Source organism: Dromiciops gliroides, chromosome 2 (genome assembly GCF_019393635.1).
Source record: "Dromiciops gliroides isolate mDroGli1 chromosome 2, mDroGli1.pri, whole genome shotgun sequence".
Lineage (NCBI taxonomy): Eukaryota > Metazoa > Chordata > Mammalia > Microbiotheria > Microbiotheriidae > Dromiciops > Dromiciops gliroides.
This window is the reverse complement of record NC_057862.1, coordinates 68,842,753-68,859,229: the sequence shown is the minus strand read 5'-3', so window position 1 is coordinate 68,859,229 and position 16,477 is coordinate 68,842,753. Positions and strand designations below refer to the sequence as shown.

General features: G+C 40.4%; 1 protein-coding gene across 6 annotated transcripts in view; it reads right to left on the bottom strand.

Moving 5' to 3' along the window:
• Nucleotides 1–16,477, bottom strand: part of GRAMD2A (GRAM domain containing 2A) — an 86,151-nt gene that overhangs the window by 19,574 nt on the left and 50,100 nt on the right. For 3 of the 6 annotated variants that reach the window (XM_043984227.1, XM_043984226.1, XM_043984228.1), the window contains 4 exons: nucleotides 14,730–14,862; nucleotides 2,362–2,475; nucleotides 1,485–1,542; nucleotides 907–979 (listed from right to left, as the gene is read on the bottom strand). In XM_043984227.1, the coding sequence (XP_043840162.1) occupies nucleotides 907–979; nucleotides 1,485–1,542; nucleotides 2,362–2,465 (235 nt within the window). In that variant the 5' untranslated portion in view covers nucleotides 2,466–2,475; nucleotides 14,730–14,862. The remainder of the gene's footprint in view (nucleotides 1–906; nucleotides 980–1,484; nucleotides 1,543–2,361; nucleotides 2,476–14,729; nucleotides 14,863–16,477) is intronic. The other 3 variants (XM_043984224.1, XM_043984225.1, XM_043984222.1) reach the window with 1 other exon arrangement.

The following is a 16,477-nucleotide window of genomic DNA, read 5'->3' as shown; positions in this document are numbered from 1 at the left end:
ATACTCATTTCATTTGGTGTTTAAATTCAGAATTTTAAAAAATTTAACAAGATTCTCTACATGACCCTAACTCTTGCCCTTCTCTCTTCCTAACAATGTCCTTCTTATTCCCCAGAAGCCCCGAAAACTTTTCCATTGCCCCTAAGTAACCTGCTGTCATTCGGAATGCTGGAACTTTTGTCCCAAGAAGCCTTTCAGTCTCACTTCAGAAAAATCTCATCGTCTTTTCTGCCAGCTGCACAGTTATGCTGTCCATACCCACCTCAGTCATAGTGTTCAATCCTCCTCCTTTCCTCCACCCTCAAAGCCCCTTCCTTAGGGTTACCATCCCTTGCCTTCTACCGTTCTCCAGCCTGCCCTGATCCTTGGCTTCCTACCCTCACACAGTGCTGCCATGCAGGGAAAGTCCTTTGAAAACCTGGTAGAGAGGAGGAAACTCAGCAGTTTCCATAACAAGAACAATAACAAAAACTCACATTTATAAGGCCGTTTACAGTTTACGAGAAACTTTCAAGACCTCAACTCTGTGTCCTAGTTCAGCAAAACCTTTTTATATTTTTAGAAAAATAGGGACCAACAAATGTTCAAGGGCCACCAATACCCATCTACAAGTGCCATAAAATACTAGCAGGTCTCAGCTAGAATGACCCTCAAGTAGTTCAAGACCCTTTGCTTACATATAAGAAAGGTAAGGCCTAGAGAAGAGACATGACCCCTGGTCGGAAGTGTCAGAACCAGGGCCTTAAAAGTTTATCCTCACTCCAAATCTTTCCACTATACATTGCCTCTCAGAGATGACCAGGAGAAAGCCCCCTAACTTGATCACCTATGAGCAAGAATACCCAAGAGATTCTCTGTGACCTAGTCAACCACACAACCTGGGCTGAGACTGCATCATTAGCTCACCTTTCAGAACAGTCTCCTCTGGGGGGATGTCCTTGAACAGCTTATGATATTGATGGTTGTATTTATTTGGTGTCTGCAAATAAACATAGCAGTTTTGAGACACTATAGACCCTGGGAGGTAGAGGCCAGCCAGAATGCCCCAGACCCAAGATCCAGATAGCGGACTCTGAAAGGAACAAAGTAACTTACTCACCAGGAAGATAAAGGTTAAGTTTGAATGATTGTTTTTTTATACTGAGCAAGTCTCTACAAGTTAAAGCTCTCACTTGGACTTGCAGTCTTTCATCAAGTGAGGAAGGCCTAATGCTTTTGTGTTGACATAGGAGATAACAGTATCTTAAGTCTCCAGGTAGCACAGGAGTCTGATGCTCACCTGGTTTCCTGGTGACTGAGCCAGCCAGCATGGACAAACCATTGTCAGTGGAGTTAAGGTTTGTGAAATCATCAGAGCCCAGCCTCCACTCCCTTAGCAGCTCTCAAGCATCTAAGGCTGGGTCAAGGGGAGGCCCCAGCTCTTGCTTCTCCTATCCCTTGGAACTTTGCTCCTGGGAAGGTGGGGACGAGGGTCCCATACTCACCACTTCTAGGCTGCTTTTCTTTATCTCTTCATCCTTTAGGCCTTCAGGCAGATGCACACTGTAAAAGAGACATTCCACTGGAGGGATAACAAACCCATTGAATGCCCTCCCAAGTGCATGATTCCTCAGGCCCTGGTCTTCTCCCCCATTCTTCCTTGGCTATGTGCTGGAGCCCCACAACAGCTGCTTTGAAGATAGAGGGCTTTCTCTGGGTGTACAGGGGAACATGACTAATTCCAATATTCAGGGGGTCTTGGGCCATCATCAGTAGGTTCCTCCCAGCCCTGCTAAGTGCATGATTCTTGGGAAGGCTCAAGGCCTCAAGCTCCCTTTTATCCTCCTTGAAGTCCCTGCCAACCTCAAACCTTTCTACACTTCTCTGTCCAATAAGTAACCTGTGGGAAAAATTTATGGCCTGGGAATGTCAGTCATGAGGAATGTGTGGAATCAAGGGAAGAAGGCAAGAAACTCACAGTTCAGATGGGCAGGACAAGGAGGACCCCAGGAGCTCAGGCAGGGACATGACCTGGCCAGATCAGAAATGCTCTGCCCCCAGATGCCGCTCAGGTCAAAATGAAAGTAATATGCTAGAGACAGCCTGAGGCTAGGCTGGGAGAGGAAGCCAGCAGGAGGTAGCTGCAGGGTGTTGAAACCCAGTGCTTTGTAGCCCCCAAGAAGTATGTAGGAGAGAGGAATGTGCTGAGAAGGTTCTCAGGTAAAGGAGGGAAGGGGAGGGTATTCCAGGTGGCCTTGATGCAAGCCCTCCACATCTCAAGGATAGGCTTTGAGGAAAGAGGAAGTCGCTCCCAAAGTCCCATTGGGAAATGCTCTTCCAGGTATGTCCTCAGGGAATTTATGTTTTGGTGGAAGTGCTCACCTCTCCTCCAGGGTCTCCAGGCAGGGACTCCTCTCCTTTGGAGATTCCTCCAACTTTTCCAGTTGGTCCACTGGGATCTTCAAGGGAACTGTTTTTTCATGCATCTGTTTGGAGCTGTAGAAGCCCCCAAAAGCCATGCAGAAACACAAAAAGGCACAGACACACAAACCCAGGCCATTAGAAGAAGGATGACGATCTGCTCTTCTCACAGAGAGTAGAGCAAAGGCTCAGCCTTCATCATCGACCTACCCTGAGTGTAGGTTCTTATTCTATAAGAAGGGTTAGGGAAGTAGTCTGGGAGTAGCTAATGTTCCAGCAAGTGCTTCAGAGCTTGGAAATCTTGAAAGCATGACATACGTACTGTGGAAAAGTCATTAACCTATACATACTCTGTGACCATATATATATATATGTGGCCATATGCCACTACTAGGGCAGATGCCATGGTACATAGAGTGCTGGGCCCAGATGCAGGAAGGCCTGAGTTCAAATTTGGACTCAGACACTTACTAGCTGTATGATTTTGGGTGAGTCACTTAACTTCTGTCTGCCTTCATCCACTGGAGAAGATAATGGCAAATCATTCCAATATCTTTGCCAAGAAAACCCCAAATGGGGTCACAAAGAGTGGGACACAAGTGAATAGCAACAAATGCCACTATTAAGTCTATAACACAAAGAGATCAAAGAAAGAGGAAAAGGGCCTACATACATAAAAATAGCAGTTCTTTTTGTAGTAGACCCAAATTAGAAACTAAGGGGGTACCCACCTATTGAGGAATGGCTAAACAAATTGTAATATATGAATATAATGGAATATATTATTATGCTCTAAGAAATAGCAAAAAATGGATAGTTTCAGAGAAAACTGGGAAAACCTCTGAACCGATGCAGAGTGAAATAAGCAGAATTAGGAGAACAATGTCTATAATGACAATAACAATATAGAGAAAAACTACTTTGAAAGACTTTAGAACTCAGATCAATCCATTGATAAATCACAAATCTGGAGGACCCAGGATGAAATATGCCAGAGGCGATGGACTTAAAATGCAGAATGAGAAGTACATTTTTCATATGACCAACATGGGAATTTATTTTGCTGGCATATATGTTTGTGTGCTACATGCCATGAGGGTTTTTTCATTTTCTCATTTTTCAATAGGGAAAAAAAAAAAAAAAGAAAGATAGAGCTAACAAGAAATAGAAGGGGAGCAGCTAGGTGGCGCAGTGGATAGAGCACCAGCCCTGGAGTCAGGAGTACCTGAGTTCAAATCCAGCCTCAGACACTTAACACTTACTAGCTGTGTGACCCTGGGCAAGTCACTTAACCCCAACTGCCTCACTAAAAAAAACAACAACAACAAAACAACAACAAAAAAAGAAATAGAAGGGCCAGTCTTTGTGTCATGTCTGTGTTTTTTTATGTATGTTATGAATCACAGTGACAACTGGTTTTAGATGACTAGGTTACTATAATCATAAATAGTCAAATAAAGTTATTTTCTCACATGTCAAAAAAAGAAAAAAAAGAAAGAATAAAAGAACGCCTGACCTACTGTTATATATTCAAGAGCCAAGCTATCCAATGCGCGTGCGCATGTGCACGTGTACACACACACACACACACACACACACACACACACACACACACACGATCTTGCCCTGTTGGCTCATGCTGATAGATACAGTTAATAAAATAAAAACAAAAATTTAAAATCCTGGCCAAAATATGATACATCTATAAAAATCAGCAACCAGCTTATGGGATAAAATTCCAGCCAAGCATACCAAATACTGGCTGTTTGACAACCCTCTCCAAAGGGTAATGTGGATTGTCCTTAGACAATTTAGTGGTCCTTTACTGGGAGAAGGAAGTCTTTCAGACCCACCCCTACAAAGAAGAAGAATCCATGATACTAACCAGGTTCAGAAAAAAAAGAGAAGTTCAGAGTTTGTCCTTTCTTGGGTTTTTTGTTTTTTTTAGTGAGGCAATTGGGGTTAAGTGACTTGCCTAAGGTCACACAGCTAGTACGCATTAAGTGTCTGAGACCAGATTTGAACTCAGGTCTTCCTGACTCCAGGGCCAGTGCTCTATCCACTGCGCCAGCTAGCTGCCCCAGAGTTTGTCCTTTCTTAACAATGGCCTTGTGGCATAGGTGGGTATAAAAGAATGATCCTTTTTACTTCCAAAGGAAATTGTTATTTTTATAAATGTAATTTTAATGTTGTAAGCCAATAATAATAGGATTCTCGGGGGAGGGGGGGAATCATTCTCATAGGAGACACACCTAAGGGGTGAGTTATCAAAGACTCAGAGGCAATTAGGTGACTTAGTGGATAGAGCACTGGTCCTGGAGTCAAGATGACTTGGGTTCAAATCTGGCCTTAGACACTTAGTAGCTGGTAACTCTGGGCAATCCCCTCTGTCTCAGTTTCCTTAATTGTAAAATGGGAATAATAATAGCACTTAGCTTCCCAGAATTGTTGAGAGAATTACATGATATATTTTTAAAGCACTTAGCAAGGTGCCTGGCACATAGTAGGTGCTTAGTAAATGCTTGTTTGCTTCCTTCCTTCCATCTAAAGAAGACTTAGGGTAAATGGGTAGAGTTAGTAACCTGAGTTGCCATTGGGCTCAGAGTATGGCAGTGACCTGTTTGACACTATAGGTGTGACTGGGGAGGGTAGAGGTATGGGGAAAACAAACAGGCCGCTCCACAGGAATATTGGACTTTGAAACGAAAAGAGACACAGAGTCTGCTACTGCATTGTGTGGTGCCCACAGGTTCTAGGGAAGATGGTGGCCACCATGAAGGCCATTAGAAAAACTAGGGCCAAGTATTAGCCTAAAACAAAAAGTGAAAATGATGAGCCTTGCCAAAAAGCAGAGCACACCTTGATAGAGCTGAGGTGAAGAATAGCAATTGCGGTTAAGTGATTAAGTACTGGCCAAACCTGTCCAGACTCTGGTTACTTAGATTAAGAAATCTATGCTCGGGAAACTTTCTCCTTTCCTAATCTCCTTTTGTTTCCCCATGAGATTCCTTTAAAATTTTTCCTTTTTGAAAAATTCCACTTTGTACCCATGGTGCCAAAGAGCAAAAAGAATCTGTCCCTACCTGGTCTAGGCCAAGATATCTAGGGAGGAGCACATGATATCTGGAGCGAGTTCTGGTGATGGTGGCAGCTGTGTCTGGTTCTTTGGCCATAGCAAGTAGAACAGGGGTGTAGAGAAGAAGCAGATTCCATATGGGAGAGAGCTGGGGGACAGTTGTAACTACTGACTCCTTTTACTATAGTGGAACTATACTACTACATACTGTAGTACATCAGAAAGAGCATCTAGTTTGGCATCAAAAGACCTGGGTTCAAAACCAAGCTCTCCCCACTTGTGCAATCTTGGACACAACTTTTCCAAGCCTCAGGTTTCTCTCATCGGCAAACTGGACTTGATGGTTTCTAAAGTTGCTTCTAGCTCTATGTACGATCTCACAGTCCCTAAGTTTTTCCTATTAGGGATTGATTTCAGTGTGTCGAATCTAAGGATTTAGAGTCAAGCCCCAGTAATCAGCTAGAGCATCTATGTGGTGAAGTGGATAGAATGCTGGGCTTAGAATCAGGAAGACTCATCTTCCTGAATTCAAATCTGACCTCAGATACTTACTAGTTGTGTGACCCTGGGCAAGTCACTTAACCAAGTTTGCCTCAGTTTCCCCATCTGTAAAATGGAGAAGGAAATGGCGAACCACTCCAGTATTTTTGCCAAGAAAATCCCAAATGGGGTCATGAAGAGTCAAACATGACTGAAAAAGACTAAACAACAACAACCTGATATTCTAAGTCTTTGTCAGGAAATCAAAGAACTTGAGATGAAAGGGGACCAGTGATGATGCTATTTACCCAAAGAAGAATGTCTTCTACCACATACCTAACAAATGTTCACTCAGTCCTTGCTTGAATGGGCTCCTCAGGCAGTCCATCCCACTTCTGGATAGTTCTATAGTTAGGAAACTTTTCCTTGAATCAAACCAAAATTTGCTTCTTTTTTTTTTTGGCAGGGCAAATGAGGGTTAAGTGACTTTCCCAGGGTCACACAGCTAGTAAGTGTCAAGTGTCTGAGGCCAGATTTGAACTCAGGTACTCCTGAATCCAGGGCCGGTGCTTTATCCATTGCGCCACCTAGCCGCCCCCCTAAATTTGCTTCTTTGTGACTTCCAGACATTATTTCTAGTTCTGCTGCTGAACCTAAACAGAACAAAACAAATCCCTCTTCCACAAGATCGTCTTTCGAATACTATTGAATATAGCTATGATGTTACTTGTAAGTCTCTTTAAACTAAATTATCACTAGTCCCTTCAGTCCTCACATAGCAAAATCTCAAGCACTTTCCATCCCCATCCTAGCTGGTGACCTTTCTTTAACTTACCAGTGTTTTTCTTGAAATGGCACACCCAGGAAAGTATAATGTTCCAAGTGTAGTGTGACCATAGCAGAGTATGCTAGAACTTTACTTCTATAACTCTAGATGCTAGGACTCCACTAATTCAACTTAGCTTTTTTAAAGTTGCCATATAACAGGAAAGGCAGTCTGGTATAATGGAGAGGGAACTAGACTCAAAGCCAGGAAGATTTGGGATGAAACCTTGCTTCTAAAACATCCTGGCCAGTGGTTCTTGGCAAATACCTTGATCTCTCAGTGTTCTTGTAATCCTCCATGACAATAAGTTGCAGAGAAGGTGCCAACTTGCACTGGTAGAGGGAGATTACTCTCCCCAAATTCCATATATGTGTGTGTGTTAGGCATAATAACAAGGAATGGACCCGTGATTCATATATATATATAAACACATACATGTGTACACATGTATGTACACGTAGGTATATGTGTATACACATGTGTACCTACATGCATATGAATCACAGGTTCATTCCTTGTCACTATGCTTATCACATTGTTAGTATACTAAAATCCCAAGGTCCTTTTTAGAACTCTTTCCTGTACTTGGGAAGTTGAATTTTTAAACCCAAGTATAAGACTTTTATATGCATCCCTTTTATATTTCATTTTATTAGAACTGGCCCAATGTTCTTGCCCATCAAGATCTGTTTGGTCCCTGATTATGTCAACCAATATATTAGCTGTCCCTACTAGCACCATCATCTGCAAATTTAACAAGCATGACGTTTATGTATTTATCCAAGTCATTAAAGTAATGTGGAACAGCAAAGGGCAACCACAGATCCCTGGGGTATGCTATTAGAAACTTCCTCCTATGATGACATTGGCCCATTCGTGACCATTCAACCGGTTCTGAATTTACCTAACTTCTATCATCTAGCCCACAGCTCTCTATTTTATCAATGCTTTGCTAAAACTAAGCAAACTCACAACATGACTAATATGGAAATGTGTTTTGCATGATTGCACATGTATACCCTATATTAAATTGCTTATGGTCTCAAGGAAGAGGGAGAGAAGGGCAGAAGGGAGAAAATTTAGAACTCAAAATTTTAAGAAATGTTAAAAATTGTTTTTACATGTAATTTGGGAGAGGGCAGAGAAGCAGACCTGTGGTTGCTTGCAGACCAGGGCACAGATCAGGGGAGTGGTGAATGTGCCTCTCCTTGAATCATACCCCCTTGGAGGAATTAGGGACTTAAAAATTCCTAGAAGTATCTCAGGGAACAGTTGCTCAAACCCCCTGAAGCTTGGGACAGCACGCCCTCCACTCTGGAAGCAGTGCCCCACTTTGAGAAGGAGTTAAAAGTCAAGAAATAGGCTGGGAAAATGAGTGAACAGAAAAAAATGCTGACCCTAGAAAGATTCTATGGTGACAAGGAAGATCAAAATACATCCTCAGGGGCAGCTAGGTGGTGAAATGGATAGAGCACTGGCCCTGGATTCAGGAGGACCTGAGTTCAAATCAGGCCTCAGACACTTGACACTTACTAGCTGTGTGACCCTGGGCAATTCACTTAACCCCAACTGCCTCACCAGAAGAAGATAACAAAGTTAAAGTTCCTACATCCAAAGCTTTCAAGAAAAATATGAATTGGTCTCAGGCCATAGAAGGTCTCAAAAAGGACTTTGAAAATAAAGTAAAAGAGGTAGAGGAAAAAATTGAAAGAGAAATGAGAGTGATGCAAGAAAATCATGAAAAAAAGTCAACAGCTTGCAAAACTGAATTAACCAAATGGAAAAGGAGGTACAAAACCTCTCTGAAAAAAATAATTCCTTAAAAATTAGGATTGAGCAACTGGAAGCTAATGCCTTTATGAGAAATCAAGACACAATAAAGCAAAACCAAAAGAATGAAAAAATAGAAGACAATGTGAAACATCTCCTTGGAAAAACAACTGACCTAGAAAATAGATCCAGGAGAGATAATTTGAAAATTATTGGACTACGTGAAAGCCATGATCAAAAAAAGAGCCTAGACATCATCTTCCAAGAAATTGTCTGGGAAAATTGTCATGATATTCTAGAAGCAGAAGGTAAAATAGAAATTGAAAGAATCCACCGATCACCTCCTGAAAGAGATCCCAAAATGAAAACTTCCAGGAATATTATGGCCAAATTCCAGAGCTCCCAGGTCAAGGAGAAAATATTGCAAGCAGCCAGGAAGAAACAATTCTAGTATTGTGGAGCCACAGTCAGGATAACACAAGATCTAGCAGCTTCTACATGTAATTGGGAAAAATATAATATTATTTTAAAATAAAGTCTAATAAGTATTCTCAGGAATACAATGATCCAAGACAATCCCAAAGAATTAATGATAAAGCATACTACCCATGTCCAAAGAAAGAACTGATATTGATTGAACACACACTGAAGCATGCTATTTTTTAGTTTCTTTCATTTTTTCTTTTATTCAAGTTTTCCTATCCAAAATGACTAATATGGTAATATTTTACATAATTGAATGTGTTTAACCTATATCTGATTGCTTAACACCCCAGGGAAGGATGAGGGGAGGGAGAGAAGGATGGATAGAATTTGGAACTCAAAAATTAAATAAAAATGTTTATTATTATTTAAAAAATAATAAAGTCTAAGTAACTCTATGGCTATTTATAGCTATACTTAAAACTATTTTCCTTTATCTGCCTAGTAAACCTGTCAAAAAGGAAATTGGGTTCGTCTGGTGTGACTTATTCTTGATGAAGCCATGCTGGCCCTTCATGATCCACACTCCCTTTTTCTAGCTATTCACCAGCCATTCTTTTGCTAATATACTCTAGAATTTTTCCAAGCATCAAAGTGAAGGTCACTGGCCTATAATTTGCTTGCTCCATTCTTCTCCCTCTTTTGAAAGCTGGGACAATATTAACATATTTGTCCTTCTCCAGATAGTACACTCTAGCCATACCAGGAGTGGAATCTCAGATATGACTCTAAAAGGTCACCTGGTCTGACAACCTGCCTGATAAATTAATCCTTCCTACAGTATCCTAATAAGTAGCCAGTCATCTTGCCAAAAAAAAAGGCAGCTTCTCCAACTCACTACTGGTTTCCATTAGCTGCTTGCTCTGAAGCCCACCAATAACTGACAATACAGGCAGAAGAAACTAGAACAAGAGATAGGAGATGGACAGATGGAGAAGGGGGAGGAGAGAATGGTAAAAGAGATATATGTTTGTAATTGTACTAGACTCCAATACTGACTGATTGCAGGGCCTGCGGAACATGCCAAGATCTAGGGGAAACTAGACTGAAATTTAACTACTAAAAAGGTAATCCACCTGCAGATCAAATCCTAGAATACCATAGCTGGAAGAAACTTACATATCATCTAATCTAGTCCACAGCTGAAGACTGAGTCACACACATAGGAGTCCTGAGTTTCAATCCAATGACCAATTCACCACAGTCTTTCAAAGATTAATCAGCCCAGCATTAATGAAACCTTCGGACTTAGCCCTCCCTCAGAATTTAGCTTCTGGTTTGTGTTTCTTCCTCATGCTTCCTCTTCAATCATTCTTCTTTAGATGATATAGCCTTTGATTTATGACTCTCCATTGGTAAGGCCTAAAAACTCCTTACATGAATCCTTCTGAGACTAAGGTCAGTACTTGGTCCGTGATTTCTTTTGTAGATAGATAGATAGGTAAACAGATATAGATATATGTGTGTATGTATGTGTATATGTACATATACATATGTAACGTGTATACATCTATATAAATTCCTTCACTAATGTGGGTCACAACCCCTCTAGACCACCTTTTGTGCAATTCTTGTCTATATTTACCTACAAATCCTAGTAGATGAAGTACGTAAACCTCGAGAGCCTTTTTTCTTTTCTTTCAGAGTCTTAGGGATACCAGTGTACACTCTGAACCATATATCTGTTGTCTTTCATTACAACTTCATAACTGGCATACTTTCTTCCCAGTCATATTTGTCCCCAGTCACGTCTTTGATACCCCTTCCTGTGTATTAGTTGTCCCTGATGATATGCTGAAGCTGGCTTGTGCCCATATGCATCTTTCCTTATGGTTATTTCCAGTCTTAATTCTTTTGAGATTGTAGTACTCTGTGGTATGCTGTTGAATGACCTTATCAAAAGAATGCTGCCACTAAAGGGGTTATCTTTTCCAGCAGCAAACAGTTTAGAACATTTAAAATACTGTTTAAGTTCCCAAAGGCAATCCAGATTGCCTGCTTCCTACTACTCAATTCGGAGCCCAGATTCATTGTTCAGTTCTGCCTGTTCAAAATACACACATTGATGAGCTAATTTGACAGGAGCATGTTGCAGCTTGGGCAAGATGCTTTTTTGGATCCACTTTGTGTTTTCATCATGGATGGCTATATTGATCTCTTTCTCATTGTTGTAAATGTAAACTTCAGTTAAAAAGGCTTCATGGTGTTTCATGGCTCTGTATAATTAGTATAAAGTCACCATCAGTAGAGAATTCTTACAAATATAACATTTTCTTCTACTAAGGCAACCACTTTCTTAAAGTCATAAAACATAGCAGGAGATCTATTTTTTTTTATTTGGTCCAAAACTATTATTTTGTTGATATAGATAAAATGCAATAAGGAAACTCAATGAGGTAGGGCAAATATACAACTCTTCTGCAACTTGTAGTCTTCTAGTGTTGCCTGGGGGCACTGAAAGGTTGGGCATCTTGCCTGGGATTATACAGTCAGTATGTGTCAGAAGCAAGATTTGAATCTGTGTCTTCCTGCCTCCCAGGTTGGTTCTACCTATTACACCATGCTCTCTCTCAGTGGGCTTTTACATTCTTTATATTTCTTACACAAGGTGATTATAAAGATGTAGTCTATTGTAGAAAACTATCAGCAAAAGACTGCTTCTATTTCTTATTGTTTCTTATGTTTCTTTTTTTTTTTTTTTGCAGGGCAATGAGGGTTAAGTGACTTGCTCAGGGTCACACAGCTAGTAAGTGTCAAGGGTCTGAAGCTGGATTTGAACTCAGGTACTCCTGAATCCAGGGCTGGTGCTTTATCCACTGTGCCACCTAGCCGCCCCCATTTCTTATATTTCTTGATATATTCCTAACTATTTTCATTTCTCATTTTATGGATATTTAAGAGCAGGCATAGTGATAGTTGCTAATATCTTTTCAGATCCCATTGTTTGGTTAAAGCATGATCAACTTTTATATTCAAAACAGACCAACAAGCATTTGTTAAGTTCTTGCCATTTGATGAATACTGGGAAGTAACCAAGTATCAAAATAAATATTGACACGGTTGGGAGAATCTTTTTTTTTTCTTTTTTGTAGGGCAATGAGGGTTAAGTGACTTGCCCAGGGTCACACAGCTAGTAAGTGTCAAGTGTCTGAGGTCGAATTTGAACTCAGGTCCTCCTGACTCCAGGGCCAGTGCTTTATCCACTGCACCACCCTAGCGGCCTGGTTGGGAGAATCTTAACAAGCTCTTCATAACTCTATTTCTTCACCTTCACCAATGGACATTAGTTTATAATTCTATCTATTATCATGATAATGATGGTGATGGTGATGATGGCCTGTCATCCTCACCAAGTTTACCATGAATACTCAGTTACAACGACCCATTGATTTTTTTAAATTTTGCTGTTTCAACAAATAGTAGATAGTATTACAGAATTAGCTTCCATTTCCAATGAAACACCTATGTACATCTTAGTTCCTTTCATATTACACTTAACTGTTTTTAAATCTAATTTTTATTGATGTCATTTGTTTTTTAACATCATCTTCATTTTCAATTATATCCCTTGCCCCTTCCCTACACAACTGGCCATCCCTTATAAAAAGGTTTTTAAAGAGAAAGAGAAGAAGAAGGAGAAGGAGGAGGAGAAGGAGAAGAAGAGGAGGAGCAATTCAGGAAAACTAATCAACATATCAATAATGTCTGAAAGAATCTGCCATATTCCATACCCATAGTCTCCCACTTCTACAAATAGAGAGGGAAGTTTCTGAACTCTTTTTTAGGGCCAAACTTGGACAATTTTATTAGCTGGTGTTCAGGTTTGTTGTTGTTGTTGTTGAATTTCCTTGTACATTGTTGCACTTATTATGTATGTTGGTTTACTGCCTCTGCTTATTTCTCTTGGTATCACTTCATAAGCCATTTCATGCATCTTTGACTCCTTCATATTTGTTATTTTATATGGTGCAGTTAAAAAAATTGTATTATGTTCATGTACTACAGTTTGCTTAGCTGTTGCCCAATTGATGGGCAGCTATGTTTCTCCATTTCTTTGCTATCCCCCAAAAGGCGGCTATGAATAGTTTGGTGCATATGGGATCTTTCTTTCTATTTTAAGCTACCTTGTCTGTGTCAAAGGACCTGAACATTTTACTAACTCTTTTAGCACAAGTCCGAATTACTTTCTAGAAATGTTGGTTCAGGGGCAGCTAAGTGGTGCAGTGGATAAAGCGCCGGCCCTGGATTCAGGAGGACCTGAGTTTAAATCTGGCCTCAGACACTTGACACTTACTAGCTGTGTGACCCTGGGCAAGTCACTTAACCCTCATTCCTCTGCAAAAAAACAAAAACAAAAACAAAAAACAAAAAAACCCAGAAATGTTGGTTCAATTCACAGTTCTGACAATAGCATATCTGTTTACTTGTCTTTCCGCAGCCCCTCCAATATTGACTATTTCCATCTTTTGTCATCTTCGCCAACCTGCTGGGTATGAGATAAAACCCAGAGTTCTTTCCATTTGAATCTTTCTTATTATTAATGATTTGGAGCATATGATTTTTTTTTTTTTTAGGCAATGGGGGTTAAGTGACTTGCCCACAGTCACACAGCTAGTAAGTGTCAAGTGTCTGAGGCCAGATTTGAACTCAGGTACTCCTGAATCCAGGGCCAGTGCTTTAACCACTGCGCCATCTAGCTGCCCCAGCATATGATTGTTAATAGTTTGCAATTCTTATGTTTTGATTTATGTATGGAAATTCTCTATGGCTTTTAAGTGCAACATTAAATTAAAAAACCCAAACAAGTTATAATTTAGTTTTTTTGGAAGACCTTTAGTTATTGGGAACCTACTGCTTTCTAACGCATTCCATTTTGTCATGTTACTATAATGTATGTTATTTTCTTTACAACAGCTTATCTGCTCTCCAAAATTTGGACCCATTGTTTATAGTTCTGTACTGATGCTTCCCACCTAGTTCTTTTTTTTTTTTTTGTGAGGCAGTTGGGGTTAAGTGACTTGCCTAGGGTCACACAGCTAGTAATTGTTAAGTGTCTGAGGTCAGATTTGAACTCAGGTCCTCCTGAATCCAGGGCCAGTGCTCTATCCACTGTGCCACCTAGATGCCCCCCCTTTTTTTACTTTAAATAAAAATGTTTATTCAAAATTTTTTAAAAAATAGTTTGCCAATGGCTAAAGCACCTGCCCTGGATTCAGGAGGACCTGAGTTCAAATTTGGTCTCTGACACTTGATACTTACTACCTGTATGACCCTAGGCAAGTCATTTAACCCTCATTGCCCGCCAAAAAAATAGTTTGCAATTTTTTTGAGAATTGTTGGTTTATATCCTTTGATTTATCTAGTCCAGTTATCTCTTGGACTGATAATTCCTTTTGCTTCTGTGTACATGATGAAACAAAGTCTAACAAACTCCTTTATAAACCTTTCCAAGGAGAGTTACCCTTCTACCTAGCTGCAACTTCAACCAGGAGTCTTTGGTCTTTGGACAAAAATCTGATGCTGAGAAAACCAACATAATCAATGAATGTAGGCAGTTAACAAATTCTGTCATTTTAAGCACCCTCTACCCTAAGCCATTATCACTGTAGAAGCAAAAGGAGACTACATGTAGGTAATTTTGTGGTTTTGTCTGTTTCATGGGTTATTATGGCAAACAATAATAATCGTAATTACCTGGTGGCCAACTTTCTAATGATGAACTTTCTTCACACTGGGAGGTGCTAGGAGGCACTTAAGAGCTTGGGATTATTCTTCCCAAACTGTAAACTTGGAAATAGAAGGTCACTGAGGGCATTCCAGTATTCTTCTGTTGGCAGAAAAAAAATTGGTCTTTGTGTGGGCTATTCAATTCAGTTTAACAAATATTATCTAGAACCACAGAGAATGAATAGTTCAACCCCCTTTGCTTCATTCTGAAAGGTGTGGCATACATAGCCCTTTCTTTGAAGGAATATGGTACTTTTCACATCTCTATTAGGTAGAAAATTACATTAGATTTGGCAGCAAAAGGAGTTTGAATCCCAGTTTCAGTGTTTACTTTGTAACTAAGGGCCAATCATAACTTCTTTGATAACCAGTTTCTTCCACTGTAAAATGAAGATAATGACAATTTTACCACTGACCTCATCTTAAAGTCCATTATAAATAGCACTATATAAATAAATCATAATAGATTGTCAAAGCACTTTATGTGGCTTAACTTGAAGATCTTTGCCTTCTTTGGATTTGCTGCTCTCTATCACTCTAAGCTGCTATTATCTGCAGTCCAGGCTCAACCTCCCTGGGGTTGAGTTAGTAGGTCATCCACGTGGCCTTCAGGGACAGGCTTACTCACTGTATTTGCACTACTTCATGTTGAAAATAAAAGTTAAGTGTTTCAAGGAAAGCAAGGACATGTTCCCATAAATTTCTCATTACAGGCTTCAGAGAGGGTGCTTGTTGGTACTCTTGACTTATCAAGTACAAGTGATAGTATTATAAGAGCTTAGCAGGTAAATTCCTACCTGTAAAGCCACAGAGTCATAAGTCCTCACCATATAAAAACCATCACTAAGGTACTTCTTTTGGTAGGGAGGGGATTTGAGCTATGATGGGACGTAGAATTTCAAAGTGATATCTTTAAGGAGGGTCCCACTCTTCTGGAAAAGAAAGAGGAGAGATCCCTCAGAGCATCAGGGCTATCCTCAGGGCAATAAGACAACTGAAACCCAGTGAAACCAGGAAATGTCTGGTCAAACATGATATATACATCTCATAGACTGAGCTACTCTGGACCCGGGAACAAACAGGAGGATTCCACCCTTGTGGATTCCAGCTCTGAATGTTGGCCTGGGGTATACAAGTCATTCTTGAGGTTTTCATGGAAACTTCCTAGAGCTCGGTTCTTACCTGTGCTCCTTGTGTCAATGATCACATGTATCCCAAAATGGAGCAAAGAAAGGAATGGAACAAGAAAGCCTACACCTATGGGAACCACTGAGTCGCAGAGAATTCCAAGGCTTAATAGGATTTCCTACCCTACCCCAGGAAAGTGGGGAGCAAGATTCCAGGTCTCACTGTTGTAATGGTAATTCTGTTCCAGCTTGCAGGGTATCACCAGAGGGAATGCATAACCGAGAGAATGGAGCCATGTAGTATGTTCACATTGAGACTGGGAAGCTTCTTTGTGACAGACTCTAATGAAAGAATTATTGTTTGACTGGAAGGCCAGGCCCCAGAAAGGGTCATAGACAAATGGTGGAGGGATTATGGGAAAACAGGTATACCAATGCACTGTTGATGGAGCTGTGAACTGGTCCAACTATTTTGGAAAGCAATTTGGAACAATGCCCCAAAAGCTTTTAAACTGGGCATATCTTTGACCCAGCAATTCCACTACTGGGTCTGTACCCCAAAGGGATAAAAGAAAGAAGAAAAGGACC